At 39.2% G+C, this 25,135-nt stretch overlaps 2 protein-coding genes across 2 annotated transcripts in view; one reads left to right on the top strand and one right to left on the bottom strand.

Annotated features, from left to right (window-relative positions):
• Positions 1–72: 72 nt before the first annotated feature.
• LOC127809925 (L-tryptophan--pyruvate aminotransferase 1) lies at positions 73–3,160 on the top strand. Its single transcript, XM_052349103.1, has 5 exons — positions 73–232; positions 360–675; positions 1,839–2,131; positions 2,301–2,593; positions 2,680–3,160. The coding sequence occupies exons 1-5, from the start codon at positions 162–164 to the stop codon at positions 2,859–2,861; spliced, it is 1,155 nt and encodes a 384-aa protein (XP_052205063.1). The 5' UTR covers positions 73–161; the 3' UTR covers positions 2,862–3,160.
• A 358-nt stretch (positions 3,161–3,518) lies between these two features.
• Positions 3,519–25,135, bottom strand: part of LOC127809924 (AP-1 complex subunit mu-2) — a 37,537-nt gene continuing 15,920 nt past the window's right edge. Inside the window, exons 9-11 of the mRNA XM_052349102.1 lie at positions 24,900–25,041; positions 24,630–24,752; positions 3,519–3,906 (exon numbers count right to left, since the gene is read on the bottom strand). Coding sequence (XP_052205062.1) covers positions 3,808–3,906; positions 24,630–24,752; positions 24,900–25,041 — 364 coding nt within the window. The 3' untranslated portion in view covers positions 3,519–3,807. The remainder of the gene's footprint in view (positions 3,907–24,629; positions 24,753–24,899; positions 25,042–25,135) is intronic.

Raw genomic sequence — 25,135 nt, 5'->3', positions numbered from 1 at the left:
CTGTATATAATATATGTATATATATATACATATATGTCGATGTATCAGCATCCATGGCCAAAAACAAACACATCTGAGGATATCACTGCCATTTCTGTTCCCTCAAGCATCATTCATTATTGCTAGGGTTTCTGTGTTTCCGAAACAAAGAGACGAAGATCATGCCTGCCAGAGAGAATGGCGCCATAACCAACCTATCTTCCTCCTCAGACACTCTCATCAATCTCGATCAGTAAGTCTTCGACGTCTTCGTCTTTCTCTTTCTCAATCAATACCTACGTAGTTCTTGTGATAAGTTTCTCGAGAAAATTGAAAAGAAAAAAAAAAAAAAAGTTGAAATTTTCTCCTTTTTGTGGTAGTGGCGATCCGATTGTGTTCGAGTCGTTCTGGAAGAAGATGGGTGAAAAGTGCAGCGTCGTGATTTCCGGCAGCCAGTCGCTGAGCTACTTTGCCAATACGAAGAATCTGTGCTGGTTCTTGGAGCCGGAATTGGAGGAGGAGATCCGGCGGCTCCATCGGGTGGTCGGAAACGCGGCAGCCGAGGACCACTACGTGGTGGTGGGGACTGGCTCGACACAGCTCGTTCAGGCGGTCCTCTTCGCTCTCTGCTCATCGGCGTCCGGTGAGACGCCGCCGGAGCCTGTCAGTGTGGTTGCCGCTGCTCCTTACTACTCGGTGAGTCGACGATATTGATCATCCGGTTTCATGTTGCTAATTACTATAAAATATTCAATATACGACGACGAATCACAACTTAATTTTTATATGTTTGTTATACATAAATTTTCTATTTTAATTAATTTTAAAATTTGTACATATATTACTGACATATATATATATATATATATTCAAATTAATGCGATACCATATATAAGTAGGATTATGCGGATATCATCTTTCCGGCGAATATTTTTCTCCATGCAGTAACCATTCGAGTATTTAAACACATTGTATGATAGAGATGTGATTAAATATATTTTCTCAATAATAAAATTAATTGCATGATGCATTTGACTTCATTAATTCATGTCGTTGACTTCTTGATGGTTTAGATCCACAGTCAAATAATTAACAAATTAAAGAGGCCATTTTTTTGGTCTGCTGCTCCATTTATTCTAATCATAAATCGAAGATGATTTATATTGGATTCAAAGCATCCTATATATATTCTGCCAAATTCTGATTTTTGTTTTGTAAACGCTTAAATTAAGGGGTATGAGTCGTAAGAATGAGGGTCCTATATATTGAAGTGATTTATTTGACTACTGGTGAAATGACAAGCATGCAATTTAATTGTTTGGGGGGAGGGGGTGTTGTCTATATATAAACTTGCTTTATCTGCAAATGTATATTAGTGATTGAGACAGGGAACAGGAGGACATGAATTTGAGAGACAACAGTAGTGCTTCCTTGGCTAAGAACAAGACCACATGCATCAACATATAAATTTAAACCCCTTCGCTGGAGTCTGGGACATGCAATATAAATATATATATGTATATATATATAACAATAGTGTACAGATTTTATTTAATAACTGAAAAAGTAATGATAGTTTCAGACAAAATAATTTGAAAATAGCTCTTCTTTTGCTTCTTCTTCTTCTTCTTCTAGATCATTCAGAATTGTAGCCGTTGCTTGCGTCCCAAATTGTATATATTTTTCTGTTAAGTTCAGGGAATGTACCATAAGAAATAGTAGTGAAAGCGGCGGCCCTCTAAATTCGAACCCTCAATTTGAGAATTTTACCCTTCACCATTAACAACCACTTGAACTACCTCCATGGTGCTGATTCTTTTTGTTGTTGTTTGTAACTAAAATTGGCTATTAATTTGCAGTGCTACCCAGAAGTGACGGACTTTCTGAGCTCAAAGCTGTACAAATGGGGAGGAGATGCTCAAAGCTTCGACAAGAAAGGGCCATACATCGAGTTCGTGACATCACCAAACAACCCAGATGGCAGCATTCGAGAATCCATTATTGTGAAGAAGCGAGGTGAAGAAGAAGGTAAGGTAGTGCATGACCTGGCCTACTACTGGCCTCACTACACTCCTATCACTTCTCCGGCCCGTTTTGACATCATGCTCTTCACTGTTTCCAAATGCACTGGCCATGCCGGATCTCGCATTGGGTAAGTTCAGGTCATTCCAACCATTTTGGTTAAATCGATCAGTTTTCAAAAATTTTGGTTTATCTGCTTCATTTGGTTTGACTACCAAATTACCTTTATTATAACTGATTGAAATTAATAACTGAATGCTCACTTTTATTGGTGTACCGGGTGTGTCGGCCTATTGTAGATGGGCTCTTGTGAAGGACAAGTATGTGGCAACAAGGATGACAAAGTTCATAGAGGTGAACACAATTGGGGTCTCAAAGGAGTCCCAGCTCCGAGCTTCAAAGATCTTGGGAGCCATCTCCGATGGCAGCCTGCAATCCAGCTCAAACAACTTCTTCGAATATGGTCGTCTTCTAATGGAAGAAAGATGGGAGAAGTTGAGGCAAGTGGTTGGAAGAAGCAACATCTTCAGCCTCCCTAAATACCCACAAGAGCATTGCCTCTTCACCGGCAAGCTCAGTGAAACTCATGCTGGTTAGCATTCCAATACGACACTCATATAATCTAGTCAAAACTATATAATTAATACAAAATTCATTGTTTTAATTATGGAAACGCAGCCTTTGCATGGATGAAACACAACATGGCGACTGAGGACCTGGAGAAGCTTCTTCGAGGAAAGAAGATTCTGTCGAGAAGCGGGAGTCGATTTGGGAGCGATCAGAGTTATGTCAGGCTGAGCATGTTGGGTCGGGAAGACGAGTTCAAGCTCTTTCTAGAGAGGTTGACGGCCATACAATAAGTCAGCCGCCAGAAACCATGCATTGTTTTGATGATCAGTTATGGATGCCGAATGCTGAATGCAAGCTGATTCACACACAATTAGAATTTTAGGCTATACTGTTACATACACAAGCATACAACCCAGGATATGATATTTTTCTTTCCTTTTTTAAGCTTTCTGATAGGGAATTTGTTTTCAATTAGTTATGCAATGTGAACCCCATTATTAATTCATTTGGGATCCATTTTTTTATTTCCAAGAAGACAATTCTTTTTTACATGGGGCATTGTTATTGAACAATATTGTTGGCTCACTTACAATGCAATGCATGTTTGTGATTAGAAAGTAGCAATTAAGCTTGAAAAAATAAATAAATCTCTTTGTAAAATGCAAAAAAAGTTAGATATAAATACAAACCCTCCCATAACCCTTGCAAAATGATTAAAAATTGTTTCTTACTCAAATGCAATACATATTGGTCTGTTCAATGATTTTCCCCAAACACCAATCAAAATGGCACAAAATAGACTTGGTGAAAATGAAAACGACAAGAATGCAAACTCTTGCAAGGAAGTAAATTCCATCAGCAAAGGAGAGAAGTCGTAATTGATCAATAAAATGATCTTTTTGTCAAGTTACATTGCGGTGGGGAAAGAGAATTTGAATCAATAGAAATAAAAGGGAGGGATGAATTCTCATGAATATCTCAGTCAAACATTTAATTCACAAACGAAAACAAAATACACCTTGAAGAGACTCGACATGTTTGGGAAAGATTTTTGCTAGTAAACATCAACTTTTACAGATTTTCAAGAATCACTTCAACTAACACTTTAGCCCAGAAAAAGAATTACTTCAGCAGCAAAAATGACCAAGAAGAATGAATTTCCTCAGTTGGCCCGTTTGTCCGAAAAGGGAAGCAGCTTTGGCGAGTGGGAACCCGCCAACAGAGGGAAGCAGCCTTTCATACAAGTCTTAGTTCGTACTCGCCAGCCATTGTTATATATCTCACCCACGGAAGAGCCTGGTAGCCACTTTTCTCGATGATCTTTAGATAACGAACCTACAATACCCGCCATTTAAATAAATATATAATACCACGTGACACCATGCATTGTCAGGAATGGTTGCCAACGCGGTATCTCCCATGAGCTTTGAAAAATAAAATATGAATTTCAGACCAGTGGCCTGGTCAACAAGTGCTACAGCATTATGTTTATTTCAGACTAGAGATAATTTACTTCCACCCAAAGTACAAATTCATTAGTGAACAGCCCACTGTTTTCCAACAACCCGCTTAAGGAACTAACTGCACTCTTATTCAAACAAAGTCGCGATTCCTTGATTGACTTCTTGTAAGTTTATATCACTAAATCCAAAATCAAGCATCCATGGCTAATTCTAACTCCAGAGATCTCAGCTATATCTATCCCAAGTATCACCCTCTCCAAGAGGAATAATGCCCCAGATAAAGTACTTGACATGCTCTCCTCCCTCATTCAAAAACAAAAAAAAAGAAAAGAAAAAAGACGGGAAAAACCATATAAATTGAAAAAGTGAGCCAAAACAAAATAGATCTCTATTATTATGTCCGCCATCACTCTTTGATCTTTTTTCTCAATTCTTATCACTCACTTAAGCTACTCCATAGATCATCAATTTGTATGGGTTTGTCTTTTAATGATTTTTTTCAAGTGCGGATTCTCTGTCTTTCTATGAATATGTTGAGTCAGATGTAAACATGAATATGGAGGACATAGCTGTGGTATCGTTTAAGGTGGCGGCTTCAGGATTTGCAAGCACAGGTGGTATTCAATTATTGATAAGTTTGACAAATGAGGTGGGTTGTATTTGTACCTTACCATGGTTACAGGACTATCAGATTCATGTGGGTACTAAGGATTATGCATGAGTATACTACCATTGGTTTACTTTTCATTGTTGAAGGATTATTTTCTTGTTGGCTATGGCTTTAATGTACCCGTGTATTATGTTTTTGTATACATTAGGCAGACCCAGGGGTTCAAATTTATACAGAAGGGTGGCAGAGGAATGTTCGTTTTATGTGGTATGGAGAGAGGGGTCCCCCACCGCCTCCTGTTTCCATCCCTACTGAGCAACAGGTAAAATGATTGAGTGAATCTTGGTACATTGAGGCTTCATACTAGGAAGAGAAAAAAAAGGGGTTGCCAAACAAATGCCAACTCTAGTGATGAAAATTAAGAATACATTCAAATGATAAAAATCTGACTCCAGATACTTAACTTAAATATCAATATTGCAAACCCAATCATTTATCAGAAAAGGTACATAATACTTTCCAGTGTCATAAATAACGATTTTACTTAAAAATCAAAGGCTTTGATTCAGGACCAATGTGAATTGTATTCAAGAAGGCTTTATTCTTACAAAACATTTTGAAAAGACAAAAGAATCTCTCTCAACAGCAACAAATACAAAATTACTGATTCAGTATAGATAGCCACTGCTCATAAAATCATATTAGATTTCTTACAAATGCTTTATCCAATGAAAGCCAGCGAACAAGGTGCAGGGTCAAATTATCTGACGGTTTCAAATTATCTAGAATTCATGTAGCCTACCCATATAGTGGGATAAAGGCTTCACATGTTGTAAGAAATTATCTGATGGTTAATTTGTAAAGAACTATTTTTTCAACTATTCTGATTGTTGAAGTGATATAAAATCAAGATTTTCTTGCTTATAGATTTTCCTCCATAGAAGGGCCTTGGTGGCTTCCAGTTCTTACTTCAGTATGGGTTATGTTAGTGTGATTGGCTAGATCCAAAATCTAAAATAGAGCAACCTATGTATAGAATGTACCTAACACAACACCATCATCTTACATTCAAACCAGCTAAGGTCTTATGGCAGCTGCCTTAACTCACTCAAACAGGGTAAAGGCTTTAAGACCAACAATGCCTAGTTATAACATGATAAATGCAAATCTAGAACATAACTGAAAACTTGGCTCTAATCCCAAAAACTAGACCAAGACAAAGCAAAAAGGCATGCATGCATAATAAAGTCATAAACTTGTAAAGGAAAATAACCAAGAATAGTCAACCCCACACAGTATTGAACAAGCATAAAATAGTGCACGTATATTTGACTGTGTATCAACTAGTGAACCCTGGCACCCTTATAGACATGAAATAATTGGATCTTTATGCCACTTCACAAGAGATTGTTTCATGACAATACATGAAATAATTGGATCTTTATGCCACTTTACAAGAGATTGTTTCATGAAAATAAGCTAACACGTGTGTGAGGGATGGGATCGGGAGGATGACATCAGTTGAAGGCCTTCTAGGAATTACAGTAGCAATGAGCCAATATAAAGCTGCTAAAGCTAAGAAGAGAGAGAGCAGTAATAGAGAATGTGAGCTAGAGCAGTTCGGAGTTTTGCTATATGTCGTAAACCATCCTTTAAACAGAAGTTTGACTTTCATATATATAGTAGACAAATCATGCCAGAAAGCCATTGTACAAAGAATGTGGTCATAGTTTGAGGCCTAAAATCTCATCAAATGGAATCACCTTGTGTAATGGAGTGGCACTTGTAACAAGACTGATGCCTATAATAGGGAAGTTGTTCCCATAAATAATGGAGAACATGGAGCCATAACCCAAAATCCTGTCAATGAAGCTACCCTGTATTAGCAGGGGAGGAATGTCATCTGCAATGAGAGGAATGCCTATAACAGGGGAGTTGTTCCCATAAATTATGGAGAATATGAAGTTGTGACCCAAGGCATATATGGAGTACATGAGTTGCAAGCCTTAATTTCAGAACTCATTGACGATTAGTTCCAGCCTCTATTCCACAATTCCTGATAGTCCCACGTGAAGGAGATTCTAAGCCCAGTGTCATCTTAGGTTGTTGGAGGCATTGGAGCTATTGGAGTCACTGAAAACATAGGAGCCAAATGGTGACACTCCTAACATGGATACAGAAGCAGCAAACATGAGCAGCCTGCAGATAGCTCCAGAGAATAGCCCCATGGAGCATCTTTTAGGGGCACACATACAGATCGTATTCAACAACAATAATTCAGAAGGTATTGAAATGAAGAATTCTTGCAGCCTAGTTGAGGGGGTTCCAAGAGAATCATTATGGTGAAGAGGCAATACTCAGGCAGATAATTCTTATGGCTGAGGTAGCTGGAAGGTGCTATGAGTTCCCAAACTTGGTCGTACCAGCAAGAGAGAATGCACTATTTTTCAATTCATAAGATGAGCTTGTTATTGAAGATAATCATAGTTATAACACTTAATCCTTGAGGGGACAGGCCACTCATGTGCCCTGCATGAAACCACATTGACAGCGGTTGATAACTTGGAGTGATAAAAAGTGCCCATGTTCTTATGTCCAACTGAAGTCCAAGCATATGAATTAGATTAAATTTCTGTGAACATATGCAGATTCTGGGAGCGCTGGGCGAATCATGCACAATATGATGTAGTGTAATGCTTCTTCTTCTTTTTTTTTTTTTTTTTTCAACACAAAATGTTAGATCATTTTTTTCTATTTTTCTTTGAAAATTGTAAACTGTTGTAATAATTCTCGCCAACACACTCGATTTCCTCTCAAGACAAACACAATCTCTCTCACGATTTAGAACAGAAATAGGAATATAAGAATTAACACAAAATCAAGGCGCTCACAGACACAAGACAAAGAATTTATCCTAGTTCAGAACTCCTTAAAGGAGAACCTACATCCAGACTGATAGGACTTTGCCCTTCACTATCATGAAACTGGAAACAAAAGATTACATGCACTGTCGACTCACTCTTAGCCCTATTACTAGACTAAGCACTACTCGGAGATTACAAAGCAACCCTTTATTCTCGAGTACATATACAACACATTCTCTTCCCACAAGATAGATCACAAAAACAAAATGGAAGATGAGACCCCCGAGCCCTTTTATTTATAGACTATAGAGAGCAAGATTTACAAGACTTATTTTAACCGCCTGCAGTTACAATACTACCCCTAACTAACAAGCTTCTAAGACTTAATCTACTGCCTTCTAACCGACCTTTCTCTACCATGTCTAATCCATAGGCAAACATTTCAACATAAACAGGGGCAAAGCTAGGATTTTGATTCAATGGGAGTGAACTTAAATACAAAAAATATAATTTCAAAAATAAGACAATAATGATAATATTAAAATGTAAAAACTTTTTACAAGTTGGAATGGATTGTCTTGTTTTTTTACATGGTATGTATGATTTCGAGATGATTTTTTACGTGGAAGTCGTCTTGATTTCTAATTGGGCTTTTTAATCCTAGTCTTTCTCATTTACAAAATATTTTATGATTTGATTTTATGTGCTCACTAACCTTCTCTCGACACTGGCAAAGAATATTTTTTGAGTTCATCTTGGCATCTTCAAGCAAGTTTTGATTTGTTGAGTTTTTTCAGTCTTGTTTTCTGTCTTAAGCTTGTTGCTAAAGATGGTAATAGGTTTTTCATTTATCTATTTACATATTTATTTTAATGAATTTTTAAATAAGTTTTATGTCTATATCTTAATTTTATATTTATTTTAATTTTTAATGGATAATTGAGATTTCTCAGTTCCATACTTGTTTTAATAAATATTTAAATGACTCTTATGCTTATATCTTAATTTTTATATTTATTTTAATTTTAAATAAGTAATTGGGACTCATCCCTAATCCATTGCCATCTTTGCCTATCATTAGGCTATCAACTGTGTCTATCTGGTCGTCTTCATCATCTTGCTTAGAGAGAGGTAAATGATATCTAATTAATTTTATTTACTTGCTTGTTTTAATTAATTCTTAATATATCTTATATCTAAATCTTTATCTTTATACTTCCTTAAAGACCTATTTATTGGAACTTTCTAAATCATAGCAAAGCTAATTATCTTGCTAAGAGTAAGATCGGTCATATTACTATTTTGATAAATCACATTCAAAATATTCACATTTTTAGAATACTAAACTAGCAAAGAGATTATAGAGAAAACTTTACAGCGATAGTATTAAAATATGATTAAGGTTTTGTTGGGTATTGTTTATGGTGGAGTTTAAGCTTATGGATGCCTATTAAAATGCAGCTTATGAAAAGTTATTTGAGTGTTTGGTCTATTAATATAAAATATTTTTTTTTAATTACTTAAAAACCAAAAGAAATCTGGCCCAATGCAGTTGCCCCCACTGGACCTCATGTGGCTCCACACTTGATTGTAAATGACCTAACAAAACAACTCAAGAGACAAGAGAAAAGGGTATAAAATTTAAAAGAAAAAGAGGGGCAAGGACAAAGGAGGGAGCAGCCTAGAAAACATAGTGCCATCCAAGAATAGTGTAGGGAGGGGGCTGGCAACATGGACAGGCCCTCTCCATCTTTGTTCTCTCGTCTTCTCTTTTACTAGCATGGGATGCAGCTGATGTGTCATCCAAATGGGTCACATGGGATTGAATCACATAGCCGATTGCTCTTTGTGTGTGCATGTGTTCTCAGAACATGGATCCCACATGGATGCTAAGACAAATGTGTAACCAAATAGAGACTCTTGTGAAGAGAGTGGATGAAATGGAACAAGTATTTAGCAAAAGAGGCAAAGGAAGACTAAGAAAAACTTGGTGGAAGACACTTGGCTATGATTTTAGTTATAAGGGTATTACACAAAATAAGCCTAGAAACAAAAATGACTAGAAAGCTAGAACCCCACATGGTGGATTAAAAGCTTGATACATTATTGTTGTTGTTTATGGATCCCTCATCAAATCACATGACTAAACCCCAATGAGTTGCACATTAGAAGCGCAACCCAAGTGACAAACCAAAGATTGAGTGACCTAAATGCACTCCACTATGTGGTACAAACTCCCATTACAGTTGTTTCATTTATTTGGAACATAGTTTCTCACAGATCATGCAACCTAGTTGAGTTGGGTTGTGAGATCTAATGGATGACCCACAAGGGTAGAGTCAAATTTTCCCCCTTTGAGACAATCCCCCAAACCCACTTATTTTATTTTATTATTATTTTCTTTTTTGTTTTTTCGGGGGAGGGGGGGGTGGGATGGTCAGCATGGCCATGGATCACCAAATTGGGAGTAATGCGACATGTTGCACAAGTTAAATGGTGCTTCATTTGGGTCATGCAACCTACTGCACACAATAACTCTCATGATTAGGTTGTACAACTCTCATTATATAAAGAGTCTAAAAACAAATCATGCGAAAAGATATCTTCCACAAGAATGCAAACTTGGCACAATTTATCTCAAGCTTAGCATGGGCATCGCATGGAAAAGGAGATAAAAGTATTTTCATCCTATGGTGGAGCCAAGAAGGATAGTCACACACTATATGCTATGCCCCTTGAGATTATGCATACTCTAGAGTCATATGGACCTAGTGTGATAGGCCAGTCCACTAGACGTACCAAAGACGATCCAAGGGGCAAGGATAGGAGAGTAAATTGGCTAGCTAGCATAACAAACAGCCATGTGCCGAGGGGTAGAGTTGGAAATCGGTGCGAATCCAAATTCGGTTAGAGGAGAAGAAAATATAAAGAGCGGAGAAAATTGTAGGGGGGTAGGATGATTTTGGATATAGTTTTTCAGGAGAGTTAAGGGCCTCTCAAATGCCCAGTTTTCCTTTGTAATTTTGATCGGAGTTGGTAAATTGAATCAAGGTTTCAATGAATTTTTTCCCTAGTACTCATCATTTTGGAATCAAAGCACCACCAATCCTAATGGTGAACCTGATAGACTGAGTAAGTGAATTGGAAATGAGGATGGAAGGCATGCAACTGGGAGTTGATGCCATGAGGGGTGAGGTTCAATCGGTGGAGAAAAATATCGCGAACATGTTGGAGCAGTTCGCATGGATGAGAGCGAGGTGAAGAACAGGAACGAGAGGAAGTACAAGGAGAAGATAGGAGACCAACCATCGGAATTCACTCAAGATTCCGAGGCGACGCCGAAAATAGGAGGACGACGTGCTGAAGCAGGGAGTTCCGATGGAGTCTGCCAGCCAAAAATCTGTAGTAGCCGATTGGAGATGCCCCTCTTTGAAGGTGAAGATTCAAACAGCTAGATATTCCGAGCTAGACAATATTTTGCAGTGAATGGGTTGACTGATGCTGAGCAATCGAATACAGCAACACTATGTTTGGAGGGTGCTGCACTCTTGTGGTTTCAATGGGAAGAAAAGCGACGAAGGGTGAGGAATTGGGAGGACTTCAAATTACTGCTGAGGAGTGGTTTCTGACCCACCCAAGAAGGCTTGGTAGAGGAGTGATTCCTAGCCCTCCGACAGAAAGGAACCGTCATGGAGTACCGCTAATGCTTCGAGACGTTGGCATCGCCCCTTGAGAACCTGCTGAAAGCCATGCTGGAAGGGCATTTCATAAATGGTTTAAAGCCTGATATCAAGGCCGAATTGAGGGTGTTGAGGCCAAGGGGCTTGGAACAAATGATGGATTTGGCTCAACGTATAGAGGAATGAAATCAGGTGGTTCGTGGAGGCGTGATTGGATCGGGTTCGAACAAGGGACAGGCCATTCCAAACCCAATTCCGATGTACCAACGAGGGGGGATTCTGCCACACTCGCAATTGCCCTCCAAACCAGCGACAATCAGTCCTACCAACCCATATCGATCCCAGGCCAATGGGAGATGGAGCAACCCGCCCTTCAAATGGCTTAGCGAGGCAATGGAAAGTAAAAAAGGATAAGGGCCTATGTTTTCATTGTGATGAGAAATATACTATAGGCCACAAGTGCAAAAATAAAGAGTTGCAAGTGATGATGATATATGATGAAGAGGTAGAAGAGGCGAGAGTTGAGAGAAAAACGTTGGAAGAGGGAGAAGAAGAGACAGGGCAAAGGGGTGAGGTCATTGAGCTCTCAATGAACTCTGTAGTTGGATTGACTACGCCACAAACTATGAAGCTAAAAGGGGACATAGAGGGGCAGCCAATAGTGGTGCTTATTGACGGAGGAGCAATGCATAATTTTATAGCAACCGAGCTAGTGCAACAATTGGGTTTACCAAGGGTGGAAATAGCAGGATATGGGGTAATTATGGGAATGGGAATGGCAGTGCATGGGGCTAGAATTTGCAAAGGAGTGAAGCTTAATCTCCAAAATCTGCAAATTTTAGAGAATTTTTTACCTCTAGAGTTGGGGAGCTCGGATGTAATTTTGGGAATGAAGTGGCTAGCAACCGTTGGGAAGATGAATGTGGATTGGAAGACCCTCACAATGAAATTTCGGATAGGAGGCATGGCAGTAACATTGCAGGGGGACCCTAGCTTGAGCAAGACCTTGGTGTCCTTGAAGGCTATAGTGAAAGCCTTTAAGGAAAATGGGGAGGGAATGTTGTTGGAATTGGGAACCCTGGCAGCCAAAATTAAAGAAGATCAAAAGGAAGCTCCATTGATGCTAAGGGGTGTGTTGGCAGAGTTTAAGAGGGTTTTTTCTACACCAGAGGGGCTGCCACCTTGCAAGAGGAAGGATCATGCCATAAATCTAGTTTCAGGAACCACACCAGTTAGTGTATGTCAACGAGGAAGCAGCTTATTCTCAGATAAGATTGGACCAGTAGTGATTAGGTTTGATTGACAGTGTGTGATTGATTGATTGTTGATAATTAATATTGGTTTCCTAAACTGAGAATATATTTTCTAGAAGATTGATTGTTGTATATTTGTTGGATCCTAGTTTCCTAATTAGTTTTGGAAACTTTCCTATTTCTTTTTCTTAGAAACTTCCTAATATGGTAGGAAGTCTTGTATATATTTTTATCTAACCCTTCAAGGGAGATAATGAATTGATAGCCATTCTTCACGTCTTTCTTGACATGTTATCAGAGCCTTAAGATTATAGGCACTGTTTTTTTGATTTCCCTGTGGCCTTCATCAATTCTTTTTGAGACTCTATGTCAAATACTCCGAACCCAAGATTAGACTCAGTTGATTCCAGCAATACGACGGAAATGTCGTTTGTTGGAACCAATTGTGGAGGATCAGGGGAAGAGTTACAAAATCTTCAAATAGCTTACTGATTGAATGGTAAGAATTACTTGAAGTGGTCTCAACTAATCTGCACGTTCCTAAAGGGAAAAGAGAGGTTGAGCCACTTATTAGGAACTGGTCCTTAGGAGGGAGATCCAATGTTTGCAGTATGGGATGAGGAGGATTCCTTAGTAATATCCTGGTTATAGAACTTCATAGTTCCAGAAATTAGTGACACGATAATGTTCTTGACAATAGCCAAGGACATTTGGGAAGCAATCAAGCTTACCTACTCCAAAGTTCTTGATGCAGCATAAATCTACGAGATAAGGAGCAAAGTGGCAAGCACAAAACAAGGTTTAAGGACCATTACAGAATACGCTAATATGTTGCAAACCCTATGGCAGGAGTTAGATCATTACCAATACCTGAAGATGAAGTGCAATGAGGATGCTGCCTTGCATAAAAAAATTGTTGAGAAGGACAAGACGTATGACTTCCTAGCTGGTCTCAATATCGATTTTGATGTGGTAAGGGTACAAATCCTCAATAAGGAGGATTTACCTTCTTTAAATGAGGTTATTTCCATAGTATGTGCAGAAGAGAGTAGAAGGAGAGTTATGTTAGAAACTTTCCCAGTGGAAAGCTCTGCTTTAGTGTCCATGAAAGCACAAAATCAGAACAAAGGTCCTAGAGAAGAGAAGAAAGTTGTGGATAGAGACTCTTTATGGTGTACCTATTGTAAGAAGCCTAGGCACACCATAGAGAAATGTTGGAAGCTCCATGGGAGGCCACCTAAGGAAGGACCATCAAGAAGCCAAGGGAAAGGTCAGGTGTATTATGGCCAGCAACCATCAGCTCCCTAGACAGAAGGATTTAGAACCAAGAGAGACACTAGAATTGAACAGGGCTAAAATTGAAAGGTTGAGGAATTTCTTGGGATGGCTTGACAAGAAGGCTGAGAAAGGTACCTGCTCTCTTGCTCTCACAAGTACTTCTTTCCCTTCTTTTTCCCTACATACTTCAGAAATAGTTCACCAAAACTCTTAGATCCTATACTCTGGAGCCTCTGATCACATGACTCTTTTTTCCCAATTGTTCATTACCTATAGCCCTTGTTCTAGTTCCAAAAAGAACACTATGGCAGACGGATCTTTGACCACTATCGCTGGCCAAGGAGATATTCTCCTTAATGAACATCTCACCCTAAAGAATGTCCTTCGTGTTCCTAAATTATTTACCAACCTCATCTCTTTTCAAAAACTCATTTTGGACACTAATTGCAGTGTTGTTTTTCATTCAAATCTGTGTGAGATACAGGAACGGGGCATGAAGAGGATGATTGGGCTTGCTAGGGCCAGGGCTGGACTTTACTATAATGAGGAGCCAGGTGAGCAAGAAAAAAGGGAGAAATTTCCTCTAATGTCAAGCATGGCTCAGTCTAACGAATACCTGTTGTGGCTACACCATTACCGGCTTGGCCATCTTTCCTTCCAAACTCTTAGGATCATGTTTTCAGATTTATCTAAAGGTCTAGGTACTAAGAATTTCCATTGTCCTATATATGAGTTTGCTAAACACAAGAGGGTGCCTTTTCCTCCATCTAATAAAAAATCTGCTCTACCGTTCTCCTTAATCCACATCAATGTTTGGGGTCCATCTGGGGCACAGTGCTTTATTATCTTTGTGGATGATTGCACAAGGGTGGTGGCTACACCATTACCGGCTTGGCCATCTTTCCTTCCAAACTCTTAGGATCATGTTTTCAGATTTATCTAAAGGTCTAGGTACTAAGAATTTCCATTGTCCTATATATGAGTTTGCTAAACACAAGAGGGTGCCTTTTCCTCCATCTAATAAAAAATCTGCTCTACCATTCTCCTTAATCCACATCAATGTTTGGGGTCCATCAAGTGTTCCCAATATTTCTGGGGCACAGTGCTTTATTATCTTTGTGGATGATTGCACAAGGTTGGTATGATTATATTTGTTGAAAACAAAATCTGAGGTAGGCAAAGTATTTCCTATATTCTACAACATGGTTAAGAACCAATTTGGGGTAGAAATAAAAAAGTTTAGATCCGATAATGCCAAGAATTTTTTCAATCAAAACCTATCTGTTTTCTTTCAACAAAAAGGTATTATACACGAGTCTTCTTGCCCTTATACTCCTCAATAGAATGGAGTGGCCGAGAGAAAGAATGGCCATCTCCTAGCTGTGATAAGAGCTCTTTTATTCCACCATAATGTTCCCAAACATTATTGGGGAGAAGCAGCTCTAACAGCCACTTTTTTAATCAACAGTTTCTCCTCACAAACTCTTGAATCCCACAGTCCAATTCAAGTGTTAACCAAACACTTTCCCAATGTCCATATATTCTGCCACTAGAAACCCAAGATATTCAGGTGTGTCCTATGTTCATGTCCCAACTGTTAATAGAAGAAAATTGGATCCTCGGGCCCTAAAGTGCATATTTATTGAATATTCCCCTGCTCAAAAGGGTTATCGGTGCTACCATCCACCCTCCAAGAAGTTCTTTGTGTCAGTTGATGTAACTTTTGCAGAAACTGATCCTTACTTTAGCCATCTCAATTCTCAAGAACAAATTCTAGCTACAGTCAAGGATCAGCCCTTTATTTTTACCGACCCTAAGTTATCTTCCTCCACAATTCCCTCAACTACTTTGAAGGACTCATTGGGTATGACACAGAGGAATCTTCACCAGAAACTCCTCAACCACTGCAAGTGTACTCACAAAGGAAAAGGCTAGACCCTGCACCTATGCAAGCCTCAGCATCCAAAACAAGCCCTAACCCTGCTCCGAACAACACTGACAGTTCAGATAGTCCCACAGATAAATCACCAGATAATTCCTTTGATTATTCTTCAATACCTAATGATGAGCCTATTGAACCTACTGAACCTATAACCAAGACAAACACCTCTAATAGTGACCTTGATTAGCCTATTGCACTTAGAAAGGATACTAGTACGTGCACCAAACATCCCTTACACTTGTTCTTATCCTACTCTAAGTTGTCATCCCCACACAAAGCTTTGCTTACCAATCTTCATATCATTCCTATCCCAAAAGCTTTTTCTACGGCATTAGGGAATAAGAATTGGAAGAATGCTATGGAAGCTGAGATGGTAGCCCTAGAAAAAAACCAAACATGTGAGCTTGTGCAGTTACCCAAAGGGAAGGATCCAGTGGGCTGCAAATGGGTGTATACGGTGAAATATAAGTCCATAGTTATTAAAGGCGCGCCTAGGCGCAAGGCGCCTTAAGGCGCCAGTTTGGCGCCTCGCCTGGGTTGAGGCGAGGCGGTTTCTGCAAGGCGCGCGCCTTGCAAGGTGAGGCGCTGAGGCGCGCCTAGGCGCGCCTCATGAAAATTGTGCCTGCATCCTGCCTGCATCACTTTTTTCTCTCCTCTCCAGCATCCCCTCTTCTCAGTTTCAGCATGTATACATCACTACTTATTTACATTTCTTTAGTTTAAATAAATGTCCACATTTTCTTTTATTTATATTTTACCTTCTATTTACTTTAATACATAAATGTAAATAAGAAAGTACCCCCCATTTGGATTCAATAAAAATATCTAAAAAATCAAAATCCATAACAATAAGAAAATAGAATTTTGATTTTAGTACAAATTCAGGATTTAGCGATTTTACCACCCCCAAAATACATACCTACTATTTCTTGAAAAATTCATTAAAAATCATTTTAACAACAATAAATATTAACTATCAAAATACCGGGAGTTAGTTTTTCAAAATGAAAACATTTTCTTATATGTCTCCTTATAATGCCCTAATCTTTCAGACTTAGAAAAAATGCGCTAATCTTCCAGACCTAGAAAAATAGCATTTTTCAAAATGAAAGCATTTTCTTGATTGTGGACTTGTAGTGTTTATTGATTGTGGAGAATACTAAAGCTATTCCAAAATGTCCTCCATCAACAAAACAAGAGATTGGAGAGTACATGCAAAAGAAGAAAAATAACAGGGAATCAGGGATGAGCAAAATATGGCACCGTAAGATGATGATTTTCAATTTGGTGAAGGGTATGATGATGATGATGATTAAAACTTCTTTATTGATTGTGGACTTGTAGTGTTTATATGTTTGTTTAGAACTTTGCACGATGGTTGGTACTTGTTTGAGTTTGAGACTTTAAGTTTGAACTTTGATGATGTTTCTAGTTTAGAAATTGTATGATGAATGAATTAACTTTGATGTTGTTAGTTTAGAATTTGAAGATAATGAAACATTAATGATATGCATGTGTTATTATTGATAATTTGATAGTTTTTTATGATTTTACAAGATTTTTAGTTTTTTTTCTAAAAGGTGCGCCTCGCTTCGCAAAGGCGCGCCTCGCCTCGTGCGCCTCGCGCCTCAGGCTCCAGGACCCTTTGCGCCTCGCTGCGCCTCGCGCCTTTCAGAACTATGTATAAGTCTGATGGGTCCTTAGATATATACAAAGCCAAGTTAGTGGATAAGGGGTATACACAAGTATATGGGGTAGATTACCTAGATACCTTTAAACTGGTTGCAAAGCTAAACACAGTCAGAGTTCTCCTATCTCTGGCAGCTAATCTAGGTTGGCCACTATAGCAATATGATGTCAAGAATCTACATGGGGAATTGGAAGAGGAAGTTTACATGGAAGTACCATCGGGTTATGGTCCAACAACTAAGGAAAATATAGTACGCAAACTGAAAAAGGCCCTCTATGGGCTAAACAGTCCCCAAGGACCTGGTTTGGTCAGTTTACAAGTGTAATGCTTGGCATGGGATATAAGCAAACTTAAGGGGATCACATTTTTTTATTCAATACTCGCCCACAGGGGGAGTCCCCGTTCCTATAGTGTACGTGGATGACATCGTGATCACTAGAAGTGATAAAGAAGGCATGAGCAAGTTAAAGGAATGTTTGCTAAGTGAATTTGAAATTAAGGATTTGGGGAGGTTGAAATATTTTCTGAGCATGGAAGTAGCACATTCAAAAGAGGGAGTATTTATTTCTCAACAAAAGTATAAAATAGATCTCCTAACTGAGACTAGAATGCTTGGTTGCAAGGCAGTGGACACACCCATTGAACCGAATCACAAGTTGGGGGAAGCTCTAGAAGACACCATAGTTGATAAAGGGTCTTATTAAAGGTTGGTTGGGAAGTTAATCTATCTAGCTCATACTCGGCCAGACATTAATTATGTAGTGGGAGTTGTCAGCCAATTCATGCACAACCCCAAGGAAGTTCATCTAAGGGCAGTGTATAGGATCCTGCATAACTTAAAGGGGACACCCGGGAAGGGTATTTTGTTCAAAAAGGGAGAGGCTATGTCACTTGAAGCCTACACGGATGCCGACTATGCAGGATTTCTTATGGATAAGAGGTCCACATCGGGCTATTGTACCTTTTTAGGAGGAAATTTGGTGACTGGAGGAGCAAAAAAAAAAGTGTAGTGGCCCGATTTAGCACAGAAGCTGAATTTACATTGAATTTACGTATATGGCACTAGGAATGTGTGGAGTTATTGTGGCTGAAAATATTGTTGGAAGATCTCAACATTGAGTGGACAAACACCTATGAGGCTTTATTGTGATAATAAATTAGCAATCAACATTGCTCATAATCTAGTTCAACATGATAGAACAAAGCATGTTGAAGTGGATAGGCACTTCATTAAGGAAAAACTGGACAATGGCCTAATTTGTACCCCTTATATCTCCTCGAGTGACCAATTGGCAGATGGTTTGACTAAAGGACTACCTACAGCTAGTTTCCACTGATTAATGAGCAAGATTGGGATGTATGATATCCACTCCCAATCTTGAGGGGGAGTGTCAACAAGGAAGCAACTTATTCTCGGACAAGATTGGACTGACAATGATTGGATTTGATTGATAGTGTATGATTGATTGATTGATTGTTGATAATTGATATTGGTTTCCTAAATCGAGAATATATTTTCTAGAAGATTGATTGTTGTATATTTGTTGTACCCTAGTTTCCTAATCAATTTTGGAAACTTTCCTATTTCTGTTTTATTTTTGTTTCTTAGAAACTTCCTAATATGGTAGGAAGTCTTGCATATATTTTTATCTAACCCTTCAAGGGAGATAATGAATTGATAACCATTCTTCACGTCTTTCTTGACAGTGTTAGGCCCTACCGTTACCCTTATTTACAAAAAAATGAAATTGACAAGTTGGTGGCAGAGATGTTGGCTACTGGAATTGTTCAACCTAGTTCCAGCCCATTCTCTAGTCCGGTGTTGTTAGTAAAGAAGAAGGATGAAGGGTGGCGTTTTTGTATGGACTATAGGACTTTGAAGAAGGTCACTATTCCAGACAAATTTCCCATTCCCGTGATAGAGGAGTTACTTGATGAGTTGCACAGTGCCATGGTCTTCTCCAAGCTCAATTTGAAATCTAGTTACCATCAGATTGGAGTCAAGTCTCAGGATGTTCCCAAAACCACTTTCAAGACTCATGAAGGGCTTTATGAGTTTCTAGTAATGTCATTCGGGCTGACGAATGCGCCAGCCATCTTCCAATCGTTGATGAATGATATTTTTAGAGCATATTTGAGGCGTTTTGTGTTGGTATTTTGTGTTGAGAATATCAGCTTATAGGTGTTTTGTGTTGAGGAATTGAGAGGGTTTCTTGGGCTCACAGGGGTATTATAGACATTTTGTGAGGGATTATGGCAAGTTGGCAAGGCCCCTAACAGAGAGATTAAGGAAGAACAATTTCTTTTGGGATGTGGTAGACGAGCAGGCCTCCAACAACTTAAAGATAAAATGATATCCCTACCCGTTTTAGCTTTGCCGAACTTTGGGAAGCCCTTCGTCATTGAATCTAATGCCTCGGGACAAGGTATGGGGGGAGCAAAGGCCTATTGCTTATTTCAGTCATGCTTTCAGTCAGTTAGGGAGGAAAAAATCTATTTATGAGAGGGAACTGATGGCCATAGTGTTTGCTGTGCAAAAATGGAGACACTACTTGTTAGATAGGAAGTTTGTGGTTCAAAATGATCAAAGGAGTCTCAAATACTTGATGAAACAACGGGTGGTGAGTCCGAAATACTTGAAATGGATGGTGAAATTGATCGGGTTCCAATTTGAGATACAATATCGGCCAGGTTTGGAGAATAAAGCTGTTGATGGGCTGTCACAAATCTGCCACCCAGCAACAATAATGGCCTTAACAGTGCCTAAGGTGGTCCAAATTGATCACTTAGCCCCTGAGGTAGAAGCAGATGAAAGATTGCAAGGGATTATCAAAGATCTCCAAGTTAATCCTTCACAACCTAACTTCCAGCTGGTGAACAACTATCTCCTTTACAAGGGAAGGTTGTATTTACCAAAGGGATCCACTCTCATCCCGTTGTTACTTCATGAGGGGCACAATGGAAGTGCAGGAGGACATTCAGGGTTCTTAAAAACTTACAAGAGGGTGGCGGCAAATGTCTATTGGCAGGGAATGAAGAGGGACATATATCGATATGTAAGTGATTGCTCGATTTGCCAACAAAATAAGTATATGGCCTTAGCATCGGGGGGACTCTTACAACCCCTTCCTATCCCAAACCAAATTTGGGATTACATTGCTATGGACTTCGTGGGATTGCCAAAATCTAGCAAGATGGACTCATTTTGGTGGTGGCGGACAGACTTAGTAAGTACGGGCATTTCATTGTCCTTAAACACCCGTTTACAGCTGGTGGCAGGAATTTTTATTAAAGAAGTGGTGCGGCTCCATGGAATGCCAAGGTCTATTGTATCAGATAGAGACCAAATTTTCATGAGCAAATTTTAGGAGGAGATATTCCGACTACAAGGGACCAAACTCAACAAAAGCACAGTCTATCACCCTCAAACAGATGGGAAAACAGAGGTACTTAATCGAACTTTGGAAACCTACCTATGTTGTTTTGCTTCCTTCAAATCGAAGGCATGATACATATGGCTGGCTTGGGCTGAATTATGGTATAATACCTCCTACCACACAGCTGCCAGGGTGACTCCATTTCAAGCAGTGTATGGACAAGAACCATCACCCTTATTAAGGTTTGAGAAGGGGACTACCCTTATTTCAATGGTGGAGCAGCAGTTGATTGAGAGAGATTTAATCCTTGAGGAATTGAAGGCACAGCTGATGAGAGCACAAGCAATGATGAAGAAAGGAGCAAATCTGAAAAGAAGGGAGGTGAAGTACAAAGAAGGAGACTTGGTTTATTTGAAATTAAGGCCATATCGTCAGAAATCATTGGTTGCTCGTGCAAATGAAAAGTTGGCTGCCCGATATTATGGTCCATTTAAAATTGAGAATGAGGTAGGCTCGGTAGCCTATAAGTTGATACAGTCGTCTCATTGCCCTATCCATCCCGTATTCCACGTGTCCAAACTACAAAAGGCAAGAGGGGCATTGAAAGCTAATGTGGAGATTCCCCAACAGCTTAATGAAGACCTTGAGATGCTAGTAGAACTGAAGGCAGTGCTTGGAGTTCGGCCGGGGACCGCAAAGAACTTATGGGGATTAGGGGTGCTCATACAATGGAAGGGGCTACCACCGTTAGAAGCTACTTGGGAGCCTTACCACTTGATCCAGCAGCAATTCCCATTTTTCCACCTTGAGGACAAGGTGAGGGGGGGGGGGGGGGGAGTAATGATAGGCCCCCGGTCCACTAGAAGTACCAAAGACGATCCAATGGGTAGGGATAGGAGAGTAAATTGACTGACTAGCATAACAACCTATGTGCTGAGGGGTAGAGTTGGAAATCGCTGGTTTGTGTAACAAACCAGTAGGTGTGAATCCAAATTCGGTTAGAGGAGGAGGAGAAGAAAATATAAAGAGCGGAGAAAATTATAGGGGGGTAAGCTGATTTTGGATATAGTTTTTCTAGAGAGTTAAGGGCCTCTCGAATGCCCAATTTTCCTTTGTAATTCTAATCAAAGTTAGTGAATTGAATCAAAGTTTCAATGAATTTTTTCCCTGGTACTCATCATAGTGTTTATGAGAGCTTCATACAAATTAGACAACTTGTGGTTATGAAACAATGCACAATAAGTTGGGAACATGATGTGAAAATGGAGAGAAAATAGAAACTTTTGAAATTTTTCAAGTCTCATATTTAATAGTCTCATGATGGTGGGGAAACCACTCCTAATGGGGATAGGCCCCCGGTCCACTAGAAGTACCAAAGACGATCCAAGGGGCAGGAATAGGAGAGTAAATTGGCTGGCTAGCATAACAACCTATGTGCCGAGGGGTAAAGTTGGAAATCGCTGGTTTGTGTAACAAACCAGCAGGTGTGAATCCAAATTCAATTAGAGGAGGAGAAGAAAATATAAAGAGCGGAGAAAATTGTAGGGGGATAGGCTGATTTTGGATATAGTTTTTTTGGAGAGTTAAGGGCCTCTCAAATGCCCAATTTTCCTTTGTAATTCTGATCAGAGTTAGTGAATTGAATCAAAGTTTCAGTGAATTTTTTCCCTGGTACTCATCATAGTGTTTATGAGAGCTTCATACAAATTAGACAACTTGTGGTTATGAAACAATGCACAATAAGTTGGGAACATGATGTGAAAATGGAGAGAAAATAGAAACTTTTGAAATTTTTCAAGTCTCATATTTAATAGTCTCATGATGGTGGGGAAACCACTCCTAATGGGGATAGGCCCCCGGTCCACTAGAAGTACCAAAGACGATCCAAGGGGCAGGAATAGGAGAGTAAATTGGCTGGCTAGCATAACAACCTATGTGCCGAGGGGTAAAGTTGGAAATCGCTGGTTTGTGTAACAAACCAGCAGGTGTGAATCCAAATTCAATTAGAGGAGGAGAAGAAAATATAAAGAGCGGAGAAAATTGTAGGGGGATAGGCTGATTTTGGATATAGTTTTTCTGGAGAGTTAAGGGCCTCTCAAATGCCCAATTTTCCTTTGTAATTCTGATCAGAGTTAGTGAATTGAATCAAAGTTTCAGTGAATTTTTTCCCTGGTACTCATCATAGTGTTTATGAGAGCTTCATACAAATTAGACAACTTGTGGTTATGAAACAATGCACAATAAGTTGGGAACATGATGTGAAAATGGAGAGAAAATAGAAACTTTTGAAATTTTTCAAGTCTCATATTTAATAGTCTCATGATGGTGGGGAAACCACTCCTAATGCTCTTTTATCTTTCTGCATGTTAAGGAGGATCTCTTAACATAATCTACTAATTCAACAGACTAGTTATTGTCAGTCTGAGTGGGGTATTATGAATTTCAGATTGCTCTTGTAGCTCTCCAATTGTGGGCAGATTAGATATTGGGGAGTTCAAAGGATTATCATGGGGCTTCTTGGGAGATATAAAAGATCCTTGTTCTTTTCTATTCATGAATTTCTGTAACTAGAGTAGCAAAGTAAACAAACTTAAACAATGGACAAAAGATCCCTTTTTTATTTTATTTTTATTATTTTTTAATATACATAACCAGAGCAGCAGCTACAGCCATTTACTTAAATGAGACAGAGTGGGTGCTTCTTTTTTCCATTTTGAATAAACATAGTCAGAATAACAAAGTGGAGCCATGTAAGTTATAAAATGTGCAGAGGATATTTTTTTCCTTTTAATCTGTCACTGAGGGGGTCATTTTTGTATACAACCTTAACCTTGCTTTGCAAGAGCCTATTTCCACAACTCCCAAAGCAGGGAGCCTCATGCACTAGGAACACCCCTTTTGTGGAACCATAATAGAAGGAGAGCCATGGTCCACCAGATGACTATGGGTCACTCAACCCCAACCCCGTGTCTTTAGATACTCACTATGAACCAATCAATGCAACAATCCTTGGGAAGAAAAGATCCATCCTTTATGAGCCCTAATTCAAGCCTCTATTGCACAAAACTTGATGATCCCCAACGAAGAAGATCATAGATGATAGACCTTGCCTCATCCTAGGTTATCGTAGCCATTTGTAGCTGTTGGAGTCACTAAAGGCATAGCTGTTGTTCCATAAGAGGCACTCCTAACATGCATGTAAGAGCAGCAAATAGGAGCAACAGGTGGAACAACCTATATGGCCACATGTAGAACAGACCTATGGAGCAGATGTGAAGGAAAGGTGGAGACCATATTCAAAAAATGGCAATCCATAATGTGCTCAGACAGAATTCCTGCAGTTGAACCAAGGGGTGCCAGAAGTATCCTTGTGATGAGTGGCCAGCACTCGAGCAAAAAAGTCCAGTGCTTGAGCCAAGGAATGCTCATGTCCGAACATGATCCACATCAGTAAGGCATGAAATATTATGACCATTAGGGAAATCATGGAGCCAAGCTTATAACGGGAGATACACTTCATCAGTGGAGAAAGAGCCTACGAAGTTGCTCAAATGCCCTATGTGGGGCCGCACTGAAGGCAGCAGCTCAAAAATGATACAAAGTACACAATTTATAGAAAAAATTCTTATCAGCTGATAGCTGAAACATTCCTTCACAACAATCAGTGGTTAGTCACCAACTATTAGCTCACTTCCACAGCAAGTCCAAATACAAGTAGAATATAAAGAGAACATATGAACCATTTCATTTACCAATAGCATAAAATAATGTAGGTCTAATTGCAACAATAAAAAAAATTCTGCGTAATAGAGAAAGAAACTCAGATTTGTGAGAACAAACCTGTAATCCAGAAACGCTAAAATATGATATCTCAAAGAAACTCAGATTTGTGAGAACTAACCTGTATTCCAGAAACAGTAAAATATGGTATCTCAAACTTCACGCGTATAGGAGCTTTTCTCTCAGGAACTGCTTCTTCAGCCATTATAGTTGGAAGCCTAAATTCTGCTCTAAGCATATATTCCTAAACAAAACGAACTTAAAAAGAGTGTCAAAAGCTGTGAATTAAAATTCACCACACATGTAAACCATCTAAAGCCCCCCAATAACCAGTAATCATGCAGACAAACACTAGCAACAATACATAGAGAAGATACGAGGTAAATCTTACCTTACCACCAGGAAAGGACCTAATTTTCCAGACAAGAGCATCATTTTCTGGTGCATATGAAGCAGAACCCATTGATGTCCGAATATTTGGATTTGTAGCATCAGATGGAACAGGGAACTCAATCTCAACATTAGTAGCAGTACTGTATCATTAGTCAATTCATGAATCAGCTAATGAAACCTTAATAATCAGGCATTCAAATACCCCAATCAATGAGTTAACAGGAGCAAAGGAAC

Source organism: Diospyros lotus, chromosome 9, assembly GCF_014633365.1.
Source record: "Diospyros lotus cultivar Yz01 chromosome 9, ASM1463336v1, whole genome shotgun sequence".
NCBI lineage: Eukaryota > Viridiplantae > Streptophyta > Magnoliopsida > Ericales > Ebenaceae > Diospyros > Diospyros lotus.
The sequence above is the reverse complement of the archived record's forward strand: the minus strand, read 5'-3'. Positions and strand labels throughout refer to the sequence as shown.

Coding starts and splice junctions, on each gene's coding strand:
- LOC127809925 (XM_052349103.1), top strand. CDS start 162: ATGCCTGCCAGAGAGAATGGCGCCATAACCAACCTATCTTCCTCCTCA. Junction 676..1,838: donor CCGCTGCTCCTTACTACTCG/GTGAGTCGACGA, acceptor ATTAATTTGCAG/TGCTACCCAGAAGTGACGGA. Junction 2,132..2,300: donor CATGCCGGATCTCGCATTGG/GTAAGTTCAGGT, acceptor GGCCTATTGTAG/ATGGGCTCTTGTGAAGGACA.